General features: G+C 43.3%; 1 protein-coding gene across 8 annotated transcripts in view; it reads right to left on the bottom strand.

Moving 5' to 3' along the window:
• The window catches only part of ZMYM1 (zinc finger MYM-type containing 1), a 40,647-nt gene extending 16,667 nt beyond the window's left edge, over positions 1-23,980 (bottom strand). Inside the window, exons 1-4 of one of the 8 annotated variants that reach the window (XM_066375816.1) lie at positions 23,872-23,980; positions 10,528-10,697; positions 1,294-1,366; positions 833-1,082 (exon numbers count right to left, since the gene is read on the bottom strand). In XM_066375816.1, coding sequence (XP_066231913.1) covers positions 833-1,082; positions 1,294-1,366; positions 10,528-10,697; positions 23,872-23,968 — 590 coding nt within the window. In that variant the 5' untranslated portion in view covers positions 23,969-23,980. The other 7 variants (XM_066375817.1, XM_066375819.1, XM_066375821.1 and 4 more) reach the window with 7 other exon arrangements.
• Positions 23,981-26,508: the final 2,528 nt, after the last annotated feature.

The following is a 26,508-nucleotide window of genomic DNA, read 5'->3' as shown; positions in this document are numbered from 1 at the left end:
CATTATGAAATTACTACTACTTTCTCTGCATCTAAAATGACTTACAACCTGACTGGTTAGTGGCACAATGGATAGAGTGTCGATCTGGGATGTTGAGGTACCAGGTTCTGGTTTGAGCACAGGGGCACCAGCTTGAGCGTAGGATCACTGACATGATCCCATGATTGCTGGCTTTAAGCCCAGAGTCGCTAGCTTGAGTAAGCAGTCACTGGCTCTAGCTTGACTAGAGCCCCCAATCAAGGTGTGAATGAGAAGCAATCAATGAACTAAAGGGCGGCAAAAAAGAACTGATGCTTCTCATCTCTCTTGCTAAAAAAATAAAGTGCTTACAAAAAGTACCCAAGACCACAACAATAGCTCACAGAAATCTTGAAAATATTACATCCACCTGCTTACCTACAGCTATGCATTTTTTCAAAAGAAATACATAACTTTATCACTGCAAAAGAAATAAGTTTTTTATATCCTGGAAATTTCAAAATAACTTATATGATTTTTTAGTAGGCCCTTCCTTACACAGCTATATGATAAAATGGGCATATAATAATCTCACTTATAGAGAATTTCAAATGAAAAGAATAGGAAAATAAGCTTTGGAAGTCACATTGTGTATAACTGAAGAGAAACAGAACTCAAGTTTTAAATTGTACAACTCTCAATAAATAACAAAAAACTTATTTCTAAAGACTCTCTTAGAGGAACTGAAAGCAGAAGAAACTTCTTTTCCCTGAACCAAAGTGATACTTCAGAAAAAATGAAAACAAAACTACAGCCAAGAATCTGATTAAGATCTAGGTAGGGAAGTAAAGGCGGACATAATTTAGAATCATACTTTGAGCAGTTTGCACAAGTTCTCTTGGGAAGAGCTGGTGAACTGGCAGATGAAATGTATTTATTGATGCACGTGGTGGAGCAGAAAAGCTGTGTAGACCCTTTTCTCTGATAAGCAGTTTGCCCCTTCTGGAGAACTTTTTTACAACCAGAACATGAAACCTGAACAGCTGTGGCTGAAATGGAAGGAAGCGTTTTACTCATGCCAGATGACGGCAGACAAGGCTGAATGTCTATAGTCGACTGTGAAGCTATAAACACAAAACAGGAAGGAAAAAAATTAGTATTCACACAAAACTAAGAATGCCTTCTTTCATTTTATTTTAGAGGTTACTTCTGGACTTAAAACTAAAAAACAAAACCTCAAAACAATGTACTATTCAAAGGCATTCTAAAAAAGTAGAATAAATTTACTATCATCTTGATCAGAATAAATATGATGGACTTAAATAATTCTACTACCGCTGTCTGAAAATTTAATGTTTATTTTCTCTTCATTCTCTTTAGTTTTGGACTGTTCAGCTTGACAATTCTCCTGAAAAAAAAAAAAGAAAGAAAATAATGAATACAGTATGTTTTTTTTTTTTTTTAATTTTATTTTTTGATTTTTAGAGAGAAGAGAGAGAAAGGGGGGGGAGAAGCAGGAAGCATCAGTTCATAGTAATTGCTTCCTATATGTGCCTTGACCAGGCAAGCCCAGGGTTTCCAACAGGCGATATTAGCATTCCAGGTTGACACTTTATCCCTAGGTAAATTTATACTTTATCAACTGTGCCACCACAGGTCAGGAAAATACAAATGTTTTAAACAACCACTTATATGATAGAAAATAATAAATTATGCTCAAGTCTATTCAATAAATTGTATAATTGAATCAAACCATGGTAAATAGGTAAGCATTCCCCTTTTGGTGACCTTTTGCTAATAACACCAATCAATTACTACATTATTTTATATTGTACCTAAATGTGACTTCAACTACTGTAATTGTCTTCTTGAAGACCTTGAACACAAAAATTGATAGATTGAGTGGAATAAGTTTTACAAAAAAGGATTTTTTTCACAGCAGCAGGAAATCTAACTAACTTGACATGTATTTTTGAATGTGTATGGACTGAAAAAGCCAGATACAGTGGTACCTTGAGATACAAGTTTAATTCGTTCTGTAACCGAGCTCGTACATCAGTCAACTCGTATATTAAACAAATTTCTCTCATTTAAAATAACTGAAATAGATTTAATCCGTTCCAGCCCTGTGAAACATCCCCAAACCATCCTAAATTATAAAAAAAGACATGTTTTTAATTAAGAAATACACACGTATACTTTACCAATGCATAACAAAATATATGAAATAAAAGAAAAAAGTGTTATTTAGTACTGCATTCTTACCTTGGAGACAGATGAGTGCGGCTAACAGAGGTGAATGCCGGAAGAGGAGGGAGGGAGGAAGGGATGCAGGCACTGTAGACACATAAACTAAAATTGCACTTTCTTAACACTAAATGTAAACTAAAACTGCATTTTCTTTAAACAAAACTAACACTGTACTTTCTTTACTCAAAATGAAACCACAAAAACTTAATTGTAAAAAAAATGCACTTTCTTAACTTTAAACTTAACCTATGCTTAACATTACGTATTTTTCATTTAATCCTCACCTGTTCTTGCCTTTTTGGCTGCACTTTCGGCACTTTCACTTGCAGGACTTTCGAATAAAAATCCATCCAAAGAAGTTTGCTTTTGCCTGCCTTTAAAAATGTTACGGAAATGTGACAAACAAGTGTCATTAAAAAGTGCTGAAGCACGAACAGTTGAAACTTTTTCTGGGTGTTTCTTTTTAATGAAACTTGAAAGCTTCTCCCACATTGCCATCATGTCTTTAATTTCACTTGTAGAAATCACTTCCTCCGACTCTACCTCCTCCTCACTACTAATCTCTGGCAGAAGCTCCGTATGTTGCATCATCTGTAGCTCCTTCAACTCCTCAGTTGAGAGTTCCTCCTCATGTTCCTTCACGAGCTTGTTTACATTACCCTCATCTACCTCAAGACCCATCGACTTTCCAAGGGACACAATCTCCTCCAATGCTTCTACCTCGGTCTCGGTCTCTGGTTCGAATCCTTTGAAGTCCCTGTCTGCAACAACATCAGGCCATAACTTTTTCCATGCCGAGTTCAAGGTTCTTCTTGTAACCTCTTGCCATGCCAAGTCAATAATGCGTAAACATATCACAATGTTGTAGTGATCTTTCCAAAACTCTCGAAGGGTTAGATTTGTATTCTCAGTCACCTCAAAGTAGCGGCAGAACAAGTGCTTTGTGTAAAGCTTTTTAAAGTTGGAAATGACCTGCTGATCCATAGGTTGCAAGACTAAAGTCGTTTTGGGTGGGAGGTAGAGGACTTTCACGAATTTGAACTCATCGAGAATGTCATCTTCAAGACCAGGTGGGTGGGCTGGAGTATTTTCAAGGATTAGTAATGCTTTCATCGGGAGTTTATTTTCTTCAAGATATTTTTTCACTGCAGGACCAAAGACGAGATTTACCCATTCGATAAAAAACTGCCGCGTAATGCATGCCCTAGCATTGGCCCGCCACATAACCTGCAGTTTTTCTTTAAGAATCTTGTGAGTCTTAAAGGCTCGAGGATTTTCGGAATGATACACTAGCAGTGGCTTTACTTTACAGTCACCGCTAGCATTTGCACACAATGCAAGGGTCAGATGATCCCTCATGGGTTTATGGCCTGGCAGCTTCTTCTCCTCTGCGGTGATGAAAGTGCTCCGGGGCATTTTTTTCCAAAACAATCCTGTTTCCTCACAGTTGAACACTTGCTGGGGGATGTAGCCTTCCTTTGCGATAAGCGCAGCAAAACGTGCGATGTACTCCTCAGCTGCCTTAACATCAGTACTCGCAGCTTCACCATGCCTCACCACTGAGTGGATGCCAGATCTCTTCTTGAAATTTTCAAACCATCTGTGACCTGCCTTAAATGTATCTTCTGCTGCCTCTTTTGAGGTTGATGGTTCTTTCTTCTTCAAGTTGCTGTAAATAATACGTGCCTTTTTGCATATTTCAGTCTCCGTCACTGTATCTCCTGCCAGCTCTTTCTCTTTCACCCACACCAGCAGAAGCTTCTCCATTTCTTCATGGATATTTGTCCTTAATTGGGACAGAACTGTAGTTCTTTTCACTGTATTTGCACTTTTGATGGCATCCTTTTGTTTAAGGATAGTACAAATTGTAGATGAACTGCGGTTGTACAGCCTTGCCAGTTCAATCACTCGAACACCACGCTCATGTTTTTTTATTATTTCTTGCTTTACTTCTATTGACATCATTCTCTTCTTCTTCTTACCACTGTCCTTGACACTCACTTTCTTTGGCCCCATGATAGCACACAAAAAAGTTAGTAAAAAATGCAAAAATGAGTACAGCGCAAGAGATTCGACTAGATTCTGCAGGTAACACGTGAGAAAGAACGAGATGCTGGTGTTGTGCTGTCGATACTGGATCTGTGTGCCAACGCGCCTACTAGCGGCAGCTTCCTGAATCACGATTCGTATCTCGGAATTTCACTTGGATCTCGAACAAAAATATAGACTGAGTCGCAGCTTGTATCTTAAAAATTCGTATGTTGGTCTGCTCGTATCTCAAGGTACCACTGTACTTCCTAGAGGGACAACATTCCACACTGTCACCAACTCAATGGGAATACAGTACTAGAAATAAAACTAAATTTGCTTTTTGTTTCACTAGAAATTTCAGCTATATCATATGCAAATATTCCAAAGTAATTTGGCCCTAAAGAATACTCATAGCTTGAATCAATTAACCCTTTAAAAGTTCTTTAACATGTAATGGCTAAAATAAGTTTAGTAATAAAAACACGAGCTCTGGCTGTATAGCTTGGTTGGTTAGCATTGTCATAAAGCACAAGAGTTTGCAAGTTTGATCCCAGATCAGGGTATACACTGGAACAAATTGTTGTTCCTCTCTCTTGCTCTCTCCTCTTCTCTCTCTAAAATCAATAAAAAATAAACATAAAAAAATAAAAACTAGAATTAATTTGGATTAAAAAATTATAAAGAAAATAAATCTAAAAATTAAAAATTTATCCTACAAACTTAATAAAGGCAGTAGTATAAAAACATATCATTATCTGTACTGTTTCAAGCTAAGAAGAAGAAAAATACCAAAATTAAAACTAAATTACCAACTACCACCATTCAGAACTGCCTGAAATCTGGCTGACTCTAAGTCCTACAATTAGGGGCTTAAAGAAGCCACATGGAGACAGGCAGGAGGGGCAGAGATGCAGAATGGGCTGGTCCCATATTCACCTGTGGCAGATAAAAATTGGAAGAGGTATCCTGGTTTACAGAGGAGGGAGGGGTCCCAGCCCCACACCATACCCCCCACACCAAGGGTTCCAGTGCGAGAAAGAGAAATCCCCTAACTTCCGGCTCTAAAAACCAGCAGGGATTGAGGCTGAGGGCGCCAGAGGACTGCTGGAGTCCCAAGCAGGTCTTCTTAATGGGCTTGCACACAGACTTACGGGGACTCATTCCCTCTTGAGCTCCACCAGAGACATACGGGGAGGAACTGAATTGTTTGGTTTTAAAGCAAGAACTGAGGGCAGCTTTTTCCCAGACAGAAATGCTGGCAGAGGCCACTGTACCTTTTCTAAGACCCCCCCCTACACACACATACAGTTGGCAAGTGGAAGCCACATCTGAGACTTCATCAACCTGGCTCACACTGTTTGCCCTGCCCCAGTGATTCCCCAAGGCCCCACCCCACCCAATTTTCAGGCCCACCCAAGCTGTTTCCAGTGGCTTTTCAATACGAACAGCATGTCTTGGCTCACACTTCAGATTTTTCTAAAATTTCTGAAAAAAGCTGAATCTGGACTCAGCATGACGAGTAAGTACCTCTTGCTAAGTGACACTAGGCCCGGCACTAGCCCCAGCCATCCGTAGTTCACAGCCTGGCCTCGCTTGATCACCTCTAAGCCCAGCAAATGTAGCAGCCACCTGCACATGGCTTTGTAGCTCATGCCAGGTGACCCCAGGCAGAACACAGGTAGTGGCTGACCTTGGTCTACACCTCCCAGGAAGCTCCACAGCCAGCGCACCCAGGGGACAGCTTCAGACCAATGTGAAGCATCAACACACAACAACCTCCACAAGCGACAACTCAAGGAACACACTCAGTGGGCACTAGAGGCTGTTGAAGAAAGTCCAGCTCTGTGGTGTGGGCTCCTGCACAGCTGATCCTCTACAGTGGTTGGAGGTCAGTGGTTGCAGCCAGTGCTTGCAGCTGATTGGCCTGGGGATAAATCCTTCCCACTGACATGCCAATAAGAATCAAGGCTTCACTATAAGAGGAGAGTGTAGAAAGCCCACAAGTGAGAGGTGCACATGTCAAGTGCCCAGCTTGAATGATCTGGGAGGCTATGCCACTGGACCCTACAGAATACCTACTATATTAGGCTACTCGAGCAAGCCAGGGAGACGCAGCAGTTCTACCTAATACTCAGAAACAAACACATGGAGGCTGCCACAATGAGGGGACATAGAAGCATGTCCTAAATGAAAGAACAGAACAAAAATCCAGAAAAAGAAGTAAGCAAAATTGAGACAAGCATTCTACTAGATGCAGAGTTCAAAACACTGGTTATAAGGATGCTCAATGAACTTAGTGCAGCACAAAAAAGGGCCAGTCAGAAATGGAGAATATGCTAATGATGAAATGAAGACTATTTTACAGGGAATCAACAGTAGAGAAGGTGATTTCGAGAATCAAATCAGTGATTTGAAATATAAGTAAGGAAAAATCACCCAATCAGAACAGAAAAAAGAATCCAAGAAAATGAGAATAGTGTAAAGAGCCTTTGGGACAACTTCAAATGTACCAACATTTGCATCATCAGGGTGCCGAAGGAGAAAGAGAAAACAAGAAATTTAAAACTTTTTTGAAAGATAATGACGGAAAACTTCCCTAACCCAGTGATGGAAACAGACATACAAATCCAGGAAGCAGAGTCCCAAATAAGATGAACCCAAGAGGCCACTCCAAGACACATTATGATTAAAACTACTCGCCTGACCTGTGGTGGCGCAGTGGATAAAGCTTCAACCTGGAAACACTGAGGTTGCCGGTTCAAAACCCTGGCTTGCCTGGTCAAGGCACATATGGGAGTTGATGCTTCCTGCTCCTCCCCCTTCTCTCTCTCTCTCTATCTCTCCCCCTCCTCTCTAAAAAAATGAAAAAAAAAAAAAAATTAAAAAACAAACAAACAAAAAAAAAAAACAAAAAAAACCTACTCTACCCAGCAGAACCATTGTTTAGAATTGAAGGACAGATAAAAAGCTTTAGAGAAGAAAAAGCTAAAGAGTTTTATCATCACCAAACCAATATTTATGAAATGTTAAAGGGTCTTCTTTAAAAAGAAAAACAAGGAATAAAAAATATGAACAATAAAATGGCAATAAATACATATCTATTTACCGAACCTATAAAACAAATAGCCTGCCTGACCAGGCGGTGGCACAGTGGATAGAGCGTTGGACGGGGATGGGGAGAACCCAGGTTTGAGACCCAGAGGTCGCCAGCTTGAGCACGGGCTCATCTGGTTTGAGCACGGGCTCATCTAGTTTGAGCAAAGCTCACCAGCTTGGACCCAAGGTCACTGGCTCAAGCAAGGGCTTACTTGGTCTGCTGAAGGCCCGCAGTCAAGGCACATATGAGAAAGCAATCAATGAACAACTAAGGTGTTGCAACGAAAAAGTAATGATTGATGCTTCTCATCTCTCTCCATTCCTGTCTGTCTGTTCCGATCTATCCCTCTCTCTGACTCTCTGTCTCTGTAAAAAAATAAAATAAATAAAATAAAACAATTAGCCCTAGCCAGGTAGCACATTGGTTACAGCATTGTCCTACTATGCCAAGGTATAGGTTTGACCCCTAGTTAGTGCACATACAAGAATCAACCAAAGAATGCATAAAGAAGTGAAACAAATCTCTCCTCCTCCCTTCCTTCCTGTCCAAAATTAAAATCAATTAAAAAATTTAAAAACAGGCCTGACCAGGTGGTGGTGCAGTGGATAGAGCATCAGATTGGATGCGGAGGACCCAGGTTAGAAACCCCAGGGTCGCCAGCTTGAGCTCGGGCTTGCTCAGTCCACTGAAGCTCCTCACCCCTTCAAGGCATATATGAGAAAGCAATCAATGAACAACTGAGGAGATGCAACAAAGAATTGATGCTTCTCACCTCTCTCCCTTTCTGTCTGTCTGTCCCGGTCTCTGGCACCAAAATAAATAAATAAATTAAATGAACAAACAGAAACAGACTTATACAAATCATTTTGGCGTTTGCCCAATGGGAGGGGAATGGATGTAAAAAAGGTGAAGGGATTAAGGAGCACACACTGGTTGTTACAGAATAGTGGTGGGGATGTAAAGTTCAGCATTGAGAATATAGTCAGATGTATGGTGTCAGGTTAGTGTGATATCAGGATGATCACTTAGTACCCTGGTCGGGAAACTGGCTTGTGAGCCACATGCGGTTCTTTCAAAAAATACCACGTGCGGGTGCTACCTCGATAAGGAATGCACCTATCTGGCCCTGGCCAGTTTGCTCAGTGGTAGAGCGTCGGCCTGGCGTGCAGGAGTCCTGAGTTCAATTCCCGGCCAGAGCACACAGGAGAAGCGCCCATCTGCTTCTCCACCCCTCCCCCTCTCCTTCCTCTCTGTCTCTCTCTTCCCCTCCCGCAGTCAAGGCTCCATTGGAGCAAAGTTGGCCTGGGCGCTGAGGATGGCTCTGTGGCCTCTGCCTCAGGCGCTGGAGTGGCTCTGGTTGCAATAGAGCGATGCCCCAGATGGGCAGAGCATCGCCCCCTGGTGGGCGTGCCAGGTGGATCCCGGTCAGGCACATGCAGGAGTCTAACTGCCTCCCTGTTTCCAACTTCAGAAAAATACAAAAAAAAAAAAGAAAAGAAAAAAAGAAAAAAAAAAAGGAATGTACCTATCTATATAGTTTCAGTTTAAAAAATTTGGCTCTCAAAAGAAATTTCAATCATTGTACTGTTGATATTTGGTTCTGTTGACTAATGAGTTTGCCTGAAGTAGGTTATGTAATATCTAATCACTGCAGTATATACCTGAAACTAATATAATGTATGTCAATTGTAATCGAAACATTAAAAAATAACTTAAAAATGAAAAGAAAAATAAATGTCTTAAACTCAGCTAGGCCCATGATATCCTAAGCAACCCCTTTTATTAATCTAAACACCCAATTCCAAACAGCTCATTCTCTCAAATCACATTCTTGTGTATACTTTATTGGCACTGAAAACCACATACCCTGTATTATTTGATCACCTGCTTTGGGATTTAAAATTCTGATAAGATTTAGCCTGACCAGGCGGCGGTGCAGTGGATAGAGCATCGGACTGGGATGCTAAGGACTCAGGTTTGAAACCCCGGGGTTGCCGGCTTGAGCGCGGAATCATAGATATGACCCCATAGGTCACTGGCTTATTTTATTATTTTATTTTATTTATTGTGGCAGAGACAGAGTCAGAGAGAGGGACAGATAGGGACAGACAGACAGGAATGGAGAGAGATGAGATACATCAATTCTTCATTGTGGCTCCTTAGTTGTTCATTGATTGATTTCTCATATGTGATTTGACCAGGGGTCTACAGCAGACCGAGTGATCCCTTGCTTGAGCCAGCGGCCTTGGGCTCAAGCTGGTGACTACGGGGTCTTGAACCTGGGTCCTTCGCATCCCAGTCCGACACTCTATCCACTGCGCCATCGCCTGGTCAGGTCGAGGTCACTGGCTTGAGCAAGGGATCACTCACTCAGCTGTAGACCCCTGGTCAAGGCCCATATGAGAAAGCAATCAATGAATTACTAAGGCAAAGGTTGGCCTTAGTAGTCATTAGTCAACAGAGCCAAATATCTACAGTTCAACGATTGAAATTTCTTTTGAGAGCCAAATTTTTTAAACTTAAACTATACAGGTAGGGCTTGACCAGGTGGTTGCGCAGTAGATAGCACAATGGACTGGGATGCCAAGACCCAGGTTCGAGACCCCAAGGTCGCCAGCTTGAGTGTGGGCTCATCTGGTTTGAGCAGAGCTCACCAGCTTGGACCCAAGGTCGCTGGCTCGAGCAAGGGGTTACTCAGTCTGCTGAAGGCCCACGGTCAAGGCAAATATGAGAAAGCAATCAATGAACAACTAAGGTGTCACAATGCGCAACGAAAAACTAATGATTGATGCTTCTCATCTCTTCGTTCCTGTCTGTCCCTGTCTATCCCTCTATCTGTAAAAAAACAAACAAAAACCCCCAAAACTACATAGGTAGGTACATTGTTATTAACTTAATTAGGGTACTCCTAAGCTGGCCTTTGAGCCGCATTCAAGGGGCCAAAGAGCCACATGTGGCTTGTGAGCAGCAGTTTGCCGACCACTAAACTAAGGAGACTAAGGAGCCGCAATGAAGTATTGATGTGTCTCATCTTTCTTCCTTCCTGTCTGTCTGTCCCTGTCACCAAATAAATAAATAAATAAATAAAAATAGGATTTAAAATTTTCAACCAATAAACCAGCATCTAAATAACTAAAATTTATAATTCAACACCACTCTAGAAAAAAAAAGAAAACAAGGCACTATTTTACCTGAGCATTGTCCAGTTCTGTCTTAATTTCATCCAGCTGCAGCAACTGTGTGGCCGCTGCCTTTTCACATTCATCCTCTGTTGGGGATTCTTTCATTTGTGCATCTGACATAACAGAATCCTCCTGTTCCAAACTAATGGCTTTCTTGTTAGGGAAGAGTTTACAGATTCCTAAAATAAAATATGAATTTATGAAGTGTTCTGATTTTAAAATTAGGGTTTTTTTAAATGTGTTTTTATCTTTTTTGTAACAGAGACAGAGAGACAGATAGAGATAGACAGGAAGGGGGAGAGATGAGCAGCATTTATTCTTCATTGCAGCACCTTAGTTGTTCATTGATTGCTTTTTCATATCTGCCTTGACCGGGGGCTACAGCAGACTGAGTGACCCCTTGCTCAAGCCAGTGACCTTGGGTCCAAGCTGGTGAGCTTTGCTCAAATCAGATCAGCCTGTGCTCAAGCCAGTGATCTCAGGGTTTTGACTGGGGTTCTTCACATCCCAGTCCGTTGCTCTATCCACTGCGCCACTGCCTGGTCAGGCTAAAATTAGTTTTTTTTAAATACAGTAATTTTCTGGAAGTGTAATTTGCAGTTATAGGCATGAGCAGAACAGGAACGATGGGTCAGGTGCAGAGGGTCACAAAGGCAGAGAACCCTGGATGCCCCGCAAAGGGCACCACTATAATAAGCCCCTGCATGACCACTCCCTTAAGCATTAATCCCTGGACCCAGAAAAGCAACAAAACCAGGTGGAACTACGCCATGCCTGAAATCAGGATCAGCTGCAAAAACTGATGACCCCCTTTTTCGGGTGCCCCCTAATCAGTGGAGACACAATCCTGAGGAGACACACCAGGAAAGCTGATGACTGAGATCCTCTCCTGAGACCTCAGATAACAGTCCTCAAGATAGAAGGCCCAGCTTGGCCCTCTAGCACACCTGCGCCTTTCTCCACACCTTTCTCTCTCTCTCTCCCTGGAGTACACTCGAACCTTTCCTCCCTCTCTCTCAAGGCACACATCTCCCATTCTCTCTCCCCTAAGATACAAGGGCCCTTCCTTTGCTGTAACTTGTTTCCTGAGCCCATTTCTTCTACCTGTAACTTTCTAAATAAAGTTTCTCTCTCTCTCTCTTTTTTTTTACAGGGACAGAGAGAGAATCAGAGAGAAGGATAGACAGGGACAGACAGACAGGGGAAAGGAGGGATGAGAAGCATCAATCATCAGTTTTTTGTTGTGACATCTTAGTTGTTCATTGATTGATTTCTCATATGTGCCTTGACTGCGGGCCTTCAGCAGACCAATAACCCCTTGCTTGAGCCAGTGACCTTGGGTCCAAGCTGGTGAGCTTTTTGCTCAAAACAGATGAGCCCACACTCAAGCTGGCGACCTCGGGGTCTCGAACCTGGGTCCTTCGCATCCCAGTCCGATGCTCTATCCACTCACTGCACCACCGCCTGGTCAGGCTAAAGTTTCTCTTATAATTCGAGTCTTAGCCTTGAATTCTTCTCTTGGCCAGAACTCAAGAACGAAGGTTGCAGAAACCGAGGTTAACACCTGTTGCCTTGTTTCCTCTGCTAACAGAAGCACAAGATATCTTTAGCTCTTTGAGTAGTGAGTTTTTTGTTAACCATTTGAGTGAGGATGTACAGGAACATTCGTACTACTCAAAGGGTTAAGATAGCTTGACCTGGAGGTTCTCAGACTTCCTTCCCTCCACCCACTCATCCCCAATATAACTTTGCTTTCCACTTCTCTGGTAGATTCACCTCTGCTTTCATCTGGGAATAATTAATCTCAATTTTTATTCCTCCTGGTCTGACCACAGCCTAACACAACCAAACCCACAAGTTTATTTTTAATGCATCTAAGTCTTAGAAAATGTAAAGCTTTCTATCTGACATTAATAAAATCACCTGTCTTCACTACCTCTCCCCACCACCCAGTCTTTTCAGTTTCCCCACCTGCTTCTGAAGTATGTGTTCCTCCAGTGCACAATTCCCCCTGTGTACCAAAAGGGGTTCTATGGAAAGTAACCTTACAGGATGATCTGATCATAACTTCCTAACCCAGCAGGTCAAGCTGAGTATTTCCACCCCAGGCAAATAAACTTTTAGTAACAGGTTTATCTTTGGCCTTAAGGAAGCCCTGCCCATTGTTTCTGTGAATCTATGCTGCTCACAATAATTAGGGGATATTTCAAAATGAATATGAAGTAATAAAAAAAGCATTTGATTTTTTTTAAACGAGAATATCAGATAAGCAAACAAGTCAAACAAGTTGTTTTATTATGCAAATGAGATGCAGAACCAACTTTTATTTCATTGGTGAAAATGCACTATACAAAAAAAAAAAGCTGAAAGTACTGGAGTACCTGCAAGTTCCCTGATCCCCTAAATTTTGTGGGCAGTGTTAAGGAGGAGAAACCAGAAGATTGCAGAGGAGAGGAGGGCCTGCAATGTCTGGGGTCTTACACTCCAGCCTGTGACCTCAGTGTTCTTGACTAAGGGAACAAGGGCAGACAGAAAAGTTTGAAAATAACAATAAGTGTGGACCTTGCTTGTTATCAGTTCCTTGAACTTGCACCTCCAGTAAGATGAGTGATAGGATTATCAAGGACAGACCCTCCCGCCTCCTCTCCCCTGTCCCTACCTAAGACATGTAGGCCTGAAAACAAAGAAGTCAAAGAAATCAGGCACTTGTCACGTGAAAGCTAGAGCTGAAAAGTTATATAAGATTTAAGAAATCTGCCTGACCAGTCCCTGGTTCATTCCCGGGTTTCGGCACCAAAAAAAAAAAAAAAAAAAGAAATCTGCCTGACCAGGTGGTGGATAGAGCATTGGACTGGGATGCCGAGGACCCAGGTTCGAGATCCCGAGGTTGCCAGCTTGAGCGCGGGCTCATCTGGTTTGAGCAAAGCTCACCAGCTTGGACCCAGGCTGGCTCAAGCAAGAGGTTACTCGGTCTGCTGAAGGCCCGCGGTCAAGGTACATATGAGAAAGCAATCAATGAACAACTAAGGCGTCACAATGCCCAACGAAAAACTAATGATTGATGCCTCTCATCTCTCCGTTCCTGTCTGTCTGTCCCTGTCTATCCCTCTCTCTGTCTCTGTAAAAAAATTAAAAAATAAAAGATTTAAGAAATCTAACTTCAGCCTGACCAGGTGGTGGCGCAGTGGATAGAGCATTGGACTGGGATATGGAAGGACTCGAGGTCACCAGCTTGAGTGCGGGCTCATCTGGTTTGAGTAAAAGCTCACCAGCTTGGACCCAAGGTTGCTGGCTTGAGCAAGGGGTTACTCGGTCTGCTGAAGGCCCACGGTCAAGGCACATATGAGAAAGCAATCAATGAACAACTAAGGTGTTACAATGTGCAGTGAAAAACTAGTGATTGCCCTGGCCGGTTGGCTCAGCGGTAGAGCGTCGGCCTAGTGTGCGGAGGACCCGGGTTCGATTCCCGGCCAGGGCACACAGGAGAAGCGCCCATTTGCTTCTCCACCCCTCCACCGCGCTTTCCTCTCTGTCTCTCTCTTCCCCTCCCGCAGCCAAGGCTCCATTGGAGCAAAGATGGCCCGGGCGCTGGGGATAGCTCTGTGGCCTCTGCCTCAGGCGCTAGAGTGGCTCTGGTCACAACATGGCGACGCCCAGGATGGGCAGAGCATCGCCCCCTGGTGGGCGTGACAGGTGGATCCCGGTCGGGCGCATGCGGGAGTCCGTCTGACTGTCTCTCCCTGTTTCCAGCTTCAGAAAAATGAAAAAAAAAAAAAAAGAAAAGAAAAACTAGTGATTGATGCTTCTCATCTCTCCGTTCCTGTCTGTCTGTCCCTGTCTATCCCTCTCTCTGACTCTCTGTCTCTGTAAAAACAAAATAAAAAAAGAAACAAAAAAAGAAAACGAAATCTAACTTCAGGGAGCACGTGTTTTGGTTTTCCTTTTTTGGGGTCAGGCAGCTCCGCTGGCTAAATAAAATAACTACCTCCTTCATCAAGTTGTCTGGGCGTTTGTTGGTCAAATAAGTTTGCAAATGTGATGTATATGTTTGCTCGTTTATAGTTTGCATTGGGTGTGAGGGACAGGCTGTAAGCAGGCAGGGTGTGTGAGGGACAGGCTGTAAGCAGGCAGGGTCGTTATAGCCTAAGGCTTAATTTTGTTTTTTTTAAAAATACTTTTATTTATTCATTTTTAGATAAGAGAGAAAGACAGAGAAGGGAAAGAGATGGGGGGAGGAGCAGGAAGCATCACCTCCCATATATGCCTTGACCAGACAAGCCCAAGGTTTTGAACCAGCAACCTTAGTGTTCCAGATCGATGCTTTTATCCACTGCGCCACCACAGGTCAGGTGCAAGGCTTAGTTTTAAGACTAACCTTTTCCCCACACCCTTGACTGTTACCTGATAGGGGGAGGTGCACTCTTATATAAGTGACTTTGTATCAGAGACTTCCTTGTTTGTATATTGGATTAAAGGTTTTGATTTCTACACTATAAAATGGAGCAGAAAAGCCCATGCTGGAGAAGAGCAGAGAAAGGCCACGTGGAAGGGAGAAGCAGGAACAGAGAGATAAATAAGGCTGGCAAGGTAGAAACCTTTGATTCTAGGAAACTCAGATAAATCAGCCCACTATGTGTGTTATTTCTTGCCCGCCCGGGTGCAAGCTAGGATTAAAGCCGATGGCCCACCAGTTCTTGTTTCATTACTGTCTGTCCGAATCAAATGCGAACCTGTAAGGCCCAGGCTTTTGTCCTCCTCTGATTCCTGCAATAGTGTAGTTTAACACACCTTTGAAATGCTCCCTTTCAGTCCCCTCCTTCTGAATGTCACAGCCTCCAAGACAGCAAGTAATCTTAACTATCATGTAATCCAGGATAGTTAACTAACAAACTGCGGCCCCCTGAGGCCATTTATCCGCCCCCCCACCACACTTCCGGAAGGGGCACCTCTTTCATTGGTGGTCAGTGAGAGAAGCATAGTTCCCATTGAAATACTGGTCAGTTTGTTGATTTAAATTTACTTGTTCTTTATTTTAAATATTGTATTTGTTCCCGTTTTGTTTTTTTACTTTAAAATAAGATATGTGCAGTGTGCAGAGAGATTTGTTTATAGTTTTTTTAATAGTCTGGCCCTCCAAAGGTTTGAGAGACAGTGAACTGGCCACCTGTGTAAAAACTTTGGGGACCCCTGATTTAATCCAATCCTGCCTTGCTATCTCTGAACTCCAAGTAATCTATCTTCCTTACATCTTTTTCTCAATTTGAAATGTATAAAAGAAACTTCAAAACTTATTCTCGCCTGACCAGGCGGTGGCGCAGTGGATAGAGCGTTGGACTGGGATGCGGAGGACCCAGGTTCGAGACCCCGAGAGGTCACCAACTTGAGCGCGGGCGCATCTGGTTTGAGCTAAGCTCACCAGCTTAGACCCAAGGTCACTGGCTTGAGCAAGGGGTTACTTGGTCTGCTGTAGCCCCATGGTCAAGGCACATATGAGAAAGCAATCAATGAACAACTAAAGTGCCACAATGAAAAACTGATGATTGGTCCTGGCCGGTTGGCTCAACGGTAGAGCGTCGGCCTGGCGTGCAGGGGACCCGGGTTCGATTCCCGGCCAGGGCACATAGGAGAAGCGCCCATTTGCTTCTCCACCCCTACCCCCTCCTTCCTCTCTGTCTCTCTCTTCCCCTCCCGCAGCCAAGGCTCCATTGGAGCAAAGATGGCCCGGGCACTGGGGATGGCTCCTTGGCCTCTGCCCCAGGCGCTAGAGTGGCTCTGGTCGCGGCAGAGTGACGCCCCAGAGGGGCAGAGCATCGCCCCCTGGTGGGCAGAGCGTTGCCCCTGGTGGGCGTGCCGGGTGGATCTCGGTCAGACGCATGCGGGAGTCTGTCTGACCGTCTCTCCCCGTTTCCAGCTTCAGAAAAATACAAAAAAAAAAAAAAGAAAAACTGATGATTGATGCTTCTCATCTCTCTCCGTTCCTGTCTGTCCCTATCTATCCCTCTCTCTCTGTCTCTGTAAAACAAAAAAAACAAAAAAAAAAAAACCTTATTCTCCACAGAATTTGAGTTCTCGCTCCCCAGCATATGCCATCAGTTTGGCTCAGATAAAACTCTTTAAAAATTATTTATAGGCTGGATGTTTCTTATGTCGACACCCAGGACTCTTCGCACTTACTCTATGGCACAATCCTAGATTCAACTAACACCTAGGCTAATTTCCCCCTATATTTCTGAGCTCCAGCTCATATACCTAATTGCCTATTAAATACCTCTACTTTGATGTTTCACAGGTTCCTCAAATTCAAGAAATTTAAAACCATCCTCATCCTCATAAGCTTGCTTTACACACGTCCCCTTTCTTGGTAAATGGCACTATCATATATATCTAATATCCCAAACCAGAAACCTAGGAATAGTCGTAGATTCTCAAAGTCATCATATATATCTAATATCCCAAACCAGAAACCTAGGAATAGTCCTAGATTCTCAAAGTCCCCACATTGGCCCTGGCCGGTTGGCTAAATGGTAGAGCGTCGGCCTGGCGTGCAGAAGTCCCGGGTCTGATTCCCGGCCAGGACACACAGGAGAAGCGCCCATCTGCTTCTCCACCCCTCCCCCTCTCCTTCCTCTCTGTCTCTCTCTTCCCCTCCCGCAGCCAAGGCTCCATTGGAGCAAGGATGGCCCGGGCGCTGGGGATTGGTTCCTTGGCAGCTGCTCCAGGCGCTGGAGTGGCTCTGGTCGCAACAGAGCGACGCCCGGAGGGGCAGAGCGTCGCCCCCTGGTGGGCGTGCCGGGTGGATCCCGGTTGGGCGCATGCGGGAGTCTGTTTGTCTCTCCCCGTTTCCAGCTTCAGAAAAATACAAAAAAAAAAAAAAAAAAAAAAAAAATCCCCACATTTAATCACCAAACTGGATCAAATATACCTTTTAAATATATATATCTTGAATGTATTTTCCTATCATACCTCATGCCTGTGACCCTTCTATCCCTACAGTGGATTCCTTTTTGGTAGATAGCTAAAACCCAAAATCACAATATAAAAGACCTGCACATTCAGGCCTAAAAAAGAATTCCACTTTATAACTTAGAGGAACTTCAGAACACTTAAAAAAAGAAAAAAAAGAAATTGATTGATTTTAGAGAAAGAGGAAGGGAGAGAGAGAGAGACAGAAATATGGATCCACTCGTGTATGTGCCCTGACCAAGGACTGAACCCACGACCTTCATGAATTGGAACAATGCTCCAACCAAGGCTGGAAAACTTTTTGATGCTTAGCCCTAAGGCCTCCTTTCCAAGAACAGAATGGTTTCTTGTATTCTTTTTCCTTAACTGAGATCTACTTTCTACTTTTCCGATAGCTACCGCCTCTGATTCTAAACCCTTTGGAGCTCTTGCCCTTCCTGCCACCCTCACTTGGCTTCAGAGTACAAGTCTAGATCCTCCTTCCTTGATCACCCCCAAGACAAACATGGTCCTTTTTGGAAGGGCTTTACAACTCATGATGATGGAAGGCAGGGGATAACTAAAACAGATATGAGTAAGTTCAAGTTCTTACAGGAATAAATTGAGGTCCATGGTTTTTATTCTAAGTTAGTACCTGAAAGACCCAAAGAATTCTGCATTATCTTTTATTTTTGAGATTAGGACTGTCAACATGAGAAATCTGTAAAGACTGTTTATGAGTTTATTTGAGCGAAACTGTCAAAAATTGCTGGGAAGCAAACTCTCAATGGACTGAGAAGATGCTCCAGAAAGTGGCAGTTTCTTCACTTATTTTATACATCAGAATCAAGGGGAAGACATAGGAGGCTACAGGAAATCCACTGGTGATAGATTAGGGACATGGGAGAAAGCAAAGTGGGAAAATCTCTGGGATTGGATAAAAAGTAAAATAATTAGATTATCTTTAAGACACGCACTTTTTAAAAAAATTTATTTATTTATTTATTTATTTTTTACAGAGACAGATGAATCAGAGAGAAGGATAGACAGGGAAAGACCGACAGGAACAGAGAGAGATGAGAAGCATCAATCATTAGTTTTTCATTGCGCACATTGCAACACCTTAGTTGTTCATTGATTACTTTCTCATATGTGCCTTGACCGCGGGCCTTCAGCAGACCAAGTAACGCAGGCCCCCCAAACAGGGGCCAGTTCACCGTCCCTCAGACCGTTGGAGGGCCGGACTACAAAAAAACTATGAACAAATCCCTAGGCACACTGCACATATCTTATTTTAAAGTAAAAAAACAAAACGGGAAGAAATACAATATTTAAAATAACAAACAAGTAAATTTAAATCAACAAACTGACCAAAATTTCAATGGGAACTATGCTCCTCCACTGACCACCTATGAAAGAGGTGCCCCTTCCAGAAGTGCGGCGGGGGCCAGATAAATGGCCTCAGGGGGCCGCATGTGGCCCGCGGGCCGTAGTTTGGGGACCCCTAAAGTAACCTCTTGCTGGAACCAGCGACCTTGGGTTCAAGCTGGTGGGCTTTTTGCTCAAACCAGATGAGCCCGCATTCAAGCTGGCGACCTCGGGGTCTCGAACCTGGGTCCTCCGCATACAAGACCGAAGCTCTATCCACTGCGCCACCACCTAGTCAGGCTCTTCACTTATTTTATACATCAGAATCAAGGGGAAGACATAGGAGGCTACAGGAAATCCACTGGTGATAGATAGGAAATAACTAGATTATCATTAAGTTTTCCTTCACCTGAAAGTAAATATGCCATGCAAATCTATTTTTTATAGATAAAAAAATTAATTTATGCATTTTTTATTTTATTTTTTTTTAATTATTTTCTTTTCTTTAATATTTTTTATTTATTCATTTTAGAGAGGAGAGGGAGAGAGAGAGAGAGAGAGAGAGAGAGAGAGAGACAGAGAGAGAGAAGAGACAGAGAGAAGGGGGGAGGAGCTGGAAGCATCAACTCCCATATGTGCCTTGACCAGGCAAGCCCAGGGTTTTTTTTTGAACTGGCGACCTCGACATCTCCAGGTCAATGCTTCATCCACTGCGCCACCACAGGTCAGGCAATTTATGCATTTTTTAGAGAGAAAGAGGGGAGCTGAGAGAGAAGGGAGAGGAGCATGAAGTATCAACTCCCATATGTGCCTTGATCAGGCAAGCCTAGGGTTTTGAACGGGCAACCTCAGCATTCCAGGCAGAGGCTTTATCCACTGCGCCACCAGAGGTCAGGTGCCATGCAAATCTAATCATCAATTAAAAATAAAGCACCTCTTAAGCTTTAGCATCTTGGAATCCCTTCAAATGTGCCAGTCATCACACAAATTGGCAAGTTAGGGAATGCACTCCGAAAATGCAATGAATGAATCTTAAATATATTTCTGAGGCAGGGGAAAAAGATATAAACTTAGGTATTAGAAAAACATAAAAACCAAGCAAGCAAGCAAATAAATAAATAAATAAACAGAATAACAAATCTATGACTCCCCTTTCCAGATGCATGTTAGCGTAAAATAAGTCCCAGAGATCCCTTTAAACCAAAGGGGGATATATCATGGAGCAGAACACAAAATTCACATTAATTTTTAAAGTTAAGCAGAAGGCCTCAAAGAAATTGCAGGTATTAGGAGTCACTTCCAGACACAAATAGACCTTCAAAGATGTATACACTTTCCTCATGGAAAAATTAGTACAATATCGCTTATATAAATCCAATGCTTCAAACTGCTTTACAGTTAATCTTTTAATTCCTCCCCACTATACTGGTGCTCTTAACTGTTCTACCTACAAAGTCATTTTTGCCTACTCAAATCCTACTCAGCTTTTAAACCAACTCAACTCTAGATTTTATCAGATTGGCAAGAATTAAAAATAAGATTGATAAATCAAGGCATAACAGAGTAGACTTCAGCATGCTACATCGCTCTCACTGGAAACAATTATATAATTAATAGACTTTACCCTTGAGAGCACATTTTAGGAGAGCTTAAAGGAAAAATCCCAGGTGGAAAACAACAGCATGCTGAGCTTAGGAGACAGGAGTCCTGGGTGGCCAAAGCATTTGAAAATCAAGATGCACAAAATGGGAGATGAGGGAACATCACAGAACTAAGCCCCCAGATTTGCATACAAATACCCCCCTCCCCCACTTATTAGCTGATTTCTAAACCTCACTTCTGCAGAGCAAGACTCCAAAAGACCTAGCAGAAAATAGCAGCTGAGAGGATAAAGAGCAGGAGGAGATTATAGTGACTTTGCAGAACTAAGAACAGAGTTGAAATTTAAGCCTAGCAAAGGAAACTTGGTAAAGACCTGGCCTTGCAGTTGAGACACCAGGGAAGCATGCCCTAAGGCAGTGGTCCCCAACCTTTTTTGGGCCACGGACCGGTTTAATGTCAGAAAATATTTTCACAGACTGGCCTTTAGGATGGGACGGATAAATGCACAAAATAAAATTATGCGACCGGCGTAAAAACTGTGTTTTTTTTAAAAATATAATTGTTGAACTTATGATATTTATTGGGCTAAGTTAAAGGAGGAACAAGCATGGCCTCATTATTCAGGCTGTATTTAAATGTTATTCTGACAACGTTTCATGTTATTCTTTCTCTGTGGACCAGTACCAAATGGCCCACGGACCCGTACCGGTCTGCGGCCCAGGGGTTGGGGACCACTGCCCTAAGGAAAGTCCTTCTCCTAATAAAAAACTACTAGAATTTAGCAGTGGATCATGTTAATACAAGGTCAGTATTTTAAAATCTCCTCTCATCGCTTCTCTTCACCATTGTGCTAAAGGGTGTAATGCAAAGAAAGAAAGAAATAAAGGATAGAAATATTGAAAAGGAACAAGTAAAATTGTCATTATTTGTAGATGAAATGTTGTGTACATAGAAAATCCAAATAGGATATCCAAACAACTATTGCAATTATCAATTTAGCAAGGTCAATTATATTTCTTTATACTAGAACGATTAGAAAATAAAAAATTTAAGTTTATTGATTTAGACAGAGAAGGAGAGAAAGGAAGGGAGGGAGGAAAAGGGGGGGGAGAGGAGGGGAAAGCAGGTAGGCTCCAATCTCTTATTTCTTTGCATTACAGCTCTTTGTTTATACGTTACACTTTGCAAAGGTGTGTTTTATTCAGTTGAGTTCCGCAAGCTCTTAACAGGATGGCTGGAGGCAGAAGACCAAATGCTTTCCAAATGAAACTAAAATGTCCATGCTTAGTTCTGTAGGCAAAGGGAGCCACTATTTATGAAGTGCCTCGGTAAGAGGCTTAGGATGTCCCCACACTCGTAATGCTCTACCTAGCACGGTAAGAAAACGGTGTAAGTGGTACGTGTACACAAGACACAAAGCAGAAATGAGGAAACAGAAGATGGTCAAAGTCTTCTAGGAGGTGAATCTGAGCTACATTTTAAAGCAGGATTCTATGAAGCAATAATGGGGGTGAATATTCCAGGTATAGGGGCAGCCTGCGCAAAAGCACAAGTATATGGGAACTATAAGGAATGCAGTTACTATTGAAGATAAAATGCAAAAGTGGTAGTGGAAGGAAGTGAAGTTGGAAAAGCAGACAGGGATCCTATCAGGAAGGTCTCTGAACACCAAGAACTTTGAAATTAATCTTGTAAATAAGTAGTTTCTGAGGTTCAGCAAACATTTCATTCACATCTCATTTTTAAATAAAAACTGACTATTGAAAAAAACTAATAAAATCACTGATAAAATGGCTTACTCAGCCACCATCTTTCTTAAGAACAATGCAGGTCTGAAGGAGGAAGGATTTACCTACTCAGTAATCCGGCTCAGACTTCCCTTGTCGCTGGGATGCTGATAGGGACGATTAGATCAGGGTGCTGACAATTTTGAGGAACTGTGGCACTAGTCCCAATCACAAACAAAAGTTATTTTGTCCCTACCTTGGCCCAAAGCCCTTTGACGAATCCATTTAACTCTAGTCCTATCCCTCCCTCCTGAACCCGGGAGTTTAAAAAAAAATTTCCTTTTTGAACACACTAGCCTCGTGTTTTGGGTTCGCCCGCCCACGGTTTATGCCTTTTAATCATGACATACACTTAATGTGTTATATACCAAATGTTAAGTATTTTGGAGATTTCCAAAGCATTAATTTGTGCCAGATTAACACAGACTTTCAGAAAATAGCTTTTCCTGCCATCTGGGTAGATATAGTTAAATTCCTTGTAGTTATGTCATTGATGAGGAAGGTTACAGTTTTGCACCTATCCTTTTCATGCACAGAAAACTCTAGAAACAATCTAGAAACAACTCTACTCTTTTAGCAAGGCTATCTACTCCAATGCCCTTGCCTCAACCTAGTAGTTAAATGGGCAGTGTTGTAATTGAGTTCTTGTTATAAATTTTAAGGGCTCCTTGTCCTATACATTTGTGATGAAAATACAAGTAATTGTCAGGTGTTGGTGATTCAACTCTTAAGGGAAAATTCTCCACTTATCTACTTTCCAGCTTTTGGTTTAGTTTATTTGAAAAGTATGCCGACATTGCATACTGAAAGTTTCCATTCGCAAATACTAGTCCATGAAAACTATACTTTCAACCCTGTACACTAAAGCAATATATTAAAATAGAGAGGAGTCCCATACACACCCCAACCAGGACTGGAACTAGGGGTAATGGTTCCACGGAACTATTTAAGCTATTTTGGCGCCTGAGGCTGATGCGTTCCAATGGAGCCACGCTAGAACCAACAGACTATGGGAAGGGAAGAGGGAGAGAAGGGGGAAGAGAAAGAGAAGGGGGAGAGGGAGGGGAAGAGAAGCCCATGGTCGCTTCTCCAGTGTGCCCCGACCGGGCAAGCCCCGACATCCATACGCCGGACCCACTCTTAAACCACCCGCCAGGGCCAAGACTGCATCTTCATTTAACCCTTTTTCGAGTTCGAATTAAGTAATTACTTAATTATTTTCTGGCTGAGATCCCCTACAATTCAATTTGCAAAAAGAGTTCCAGATTTTCAAGGTAGAAAAAAAAGATCAACTTAATGGAGACGCCACAGACGTTGTTACCAGGCGAACATTTTATGTAGAAACGGAAGTCGCAGAGAAACCAATGGCCGAAAGCCCAGTTACGACACAGGAGTGGTATGCGGCGAGAAAGGTTGGAAGTGGGGGAACGGCGCCCCGACTGACTGAGGATAAAGTTAAAAAGGAGACAAACGCAAACCAGGGCACTGACCCCCGAATTCCGACCCCCATCCAGCAGAATCCACACTGACCGCTGCGTCTCTAGAAACCCCGTCCAACGCGTTGCGTCGCCCCCCTTTCCAAAGGCGAAACTCTCCGCTCATATGTAAGACACTGAAGGAAAAACCGACACCAGAGCCACGTGCGGACACTTACCGGGACGCGCGTCAGTCAGGTGGAACTTGCACCGGCACTTCGACGGGGCGGGAAGTTCCCGCAGGCCCCGCCCGCCGCCGTGCTCTACGCCGAGCATGCGCAGCGCACCGACCTCCGTGGCCCCTACTCCCCAGGTGGGGGAGGGTAACACAGGTATAGGTATATGAAAGCTGGCTGTTGAGGAGTTGGGAGAGCATTTTTGGGCTGCGGGGAAGTTAACCCTTGAAGCCACCACGTGTAGATGGAGGCCAAACTTGGACTCTTAAAGGCTTAGGTAGCGTCCACTGACTCAGCTTGGGCGGGGCAGATTTCCTGGGTTCCAGAGGTGGCTCTGTTGGCAAGTCTGTAAATCCTTGAAATGGAGATGATAATAGTGTCTACGACGTCATAAACTTGTGAAGATTAGGAGGGCGATGTTAGTGAAGTGCCAGGTATAGACTGTAGTCCCAGTAAAAGGAATTACTCTCAGAGCTAGAAAGGGGGTTCAGGTTTTTTCATTTTGGGGAGTTTTTAGTATTTTAAAATTAAAATAAGCCCAATGGCCTGACCAGGCGGTGGCGCAGTGGATAGAGCGTTGGACTGGGATGCTGAGCTGAGCAAGGGATTACTTGGTCTGCTGAAGGCCCATATGAGAAAGCAATCAATGAACAACTAAGGAGTCGCAACGAAAAATTGATGATTGATGCTTCTCATCTCTCTTCATTCCTGTCTGTCCCTATCTATCCCTCTCTCTGATTCTCTCTGTATCTCTAAAAAAATAAAATTGAAAAAAGAAATAAAATAAGCCCCAATGTTGCAAAAATTATGGCAGGTTTTAAATGCTATTTAACAAGTTAACGCCTTCAATGGGCTCAAGTTAGCGACCATGGGGTCATGTCTGTGATCCCACGCTCAAGCTGGCAACCTCAGGGTATTGCACCTGGGTCCTCAGTGTCCCAGGCTGATGCTCTATCCACTGAGCAACTGCCTTGTCAGGCTCATAGTTATTCTTACCTTTATAATACAGTATACAAAAGTTGGATGTACCATTTTATTATGTTCTGTTCCCTTTGTTCCCTTTCCTTGCCTTCTTTTGGCTAATTTGAACACTTTTTTGTATGACCAAATCTCTTTTTATATTATTATTTTTTTATAACAAGAGTTTTTTTGTTTGTTTTTTTTAATATTTTATTTATTCATTATAGAGAGGGGAGGGGGGGAGGAGCAGGAAGCATCAACTCCCATATGTGCCTTGACCAGGCAAGCCCAGGGTTTTGTACCGGCAACCTCAGCGTTTCCAGGTTGACGCTTTATCCACTGCGCCACCACAGGTCAGGCTTTTTTATATTATTTTTTATTTATTTATTTATTTATTTTTTTCATTTTTCTGAAGCTGGAAACAGGGAGAGACAGTCAGACAGACTCCCGCATGCGCCCCACCGGGATCCACCCGGCATGCCCACCATGGGGCGACGCTCTGCCCACCAGGGGGCGATGCTCTGCCCATCCTGGGCGTCGCCATGTTGCGACCAGAGCCACTCTAGCGCCTGAGGCAGAGGCCACAGAGCCATCCCCAGCGCCCGGGCCATCTTTGCTCCAATGGAGCCTTGGCTGCGGGAGGGGAAGAGAGAGACAGAGAGGAAAGCGCGGCGGAGGGGTGGAGAAGCAAATGGGCGCTTCTCCTGTGTGCCCTGGCCGGGAATCGAACCCGGGTCCTCCGCATATATTATTTTTAATGGTTGCTCTAGGGATTACAATAAACACAATAAGAATTGGTTTTCTGTCATTTGTAGCCAAAAGTCCTGTCTAATCAATGTACTCTTGAGCAATTCCTCACAACAAATGTGTTTTAGTTTCCAGGTTAATAAGTTTGTCTCACTAAACAAGATAAAGCAGTTGAGCCTATAAGATATGCAGACTACTGTTTCTAATAAATGAGTGGTCTCACAACTAAAAAATGTCAATGAATAAGCCCTAACTTTTGTGTAACAACTTTAGGAGAACCAGAGCCATGGGTTCACATGGTTGTTTCTGATAACAGGACTGAGGGGAAAAAACACTATAAGAAAGATTGAGTCCTGGGCCCTGGGCCGGTTGGCTCAGCGGTAGAGCGTCGGCCTGGCGTGCAGGAGTCCCGGGTTCGATTCCCGACCAGGGCACACAGGAGAAGCGCCCATCTGCTTCTCCACCCCTCCCCCTCTCCTTCCTCTCTGTCTCTCTCTTCCCCTCCCGCAGCCAAGGCTCCATTGGAGCAAAGATGGCCCGGGCGCGCTGGGGAAGGCTCTGTGGCCTCTGCTTCAGGCGCTAGAATGGCTCTGGATGCAACAGAGCGATGCCCCAGAGGGGCAGAACATCGCCCCCTGGTGGGCATTGCCGGGTGGATCCCGGTCGGGCGCATGCAGGAGTCTGACTGACTGCCTCCCCGTTTCCAGCTTCGGAAAAATGAAAATAAATAAATAAATAAATAAATAAGATTGAGTCCTGGTTCCAGTTACATATCTAGTTTGGGAGATTTTTTTAAAAATTCATTTTAGATAAGGGAGAGATCCTGACCTGTGGTGGCACAGTGGGATATAGCGTCGACCTGGAACACTGAGGTTGCCGGTTTAAAACCTTAGGCTTGCCTGGTCAAAGCACATATGGGAGTTGATGCTTCCT

The sequence above is a fragment of the Saccopteryx leptura genome, chromosome 3 (assembly GCF_036850995.1).
Source record: "Saccopteryx leptura isolate mSacLep1 chromosome 3, mSacLep1_pri_phased_curated, whole genome shotgun sequence".
Taxonomy (NCBI): Eukaryota; Metazoa; Chordata; class Mammalia; order Chiroptera; family Emballonuridae; genus Saccopteryx; species Saccopteryx leptura.
Note: the sequence above shows the minus strand (reverse complement) of the source record. Positions and strands in the feature narration are given on the sequence as shown.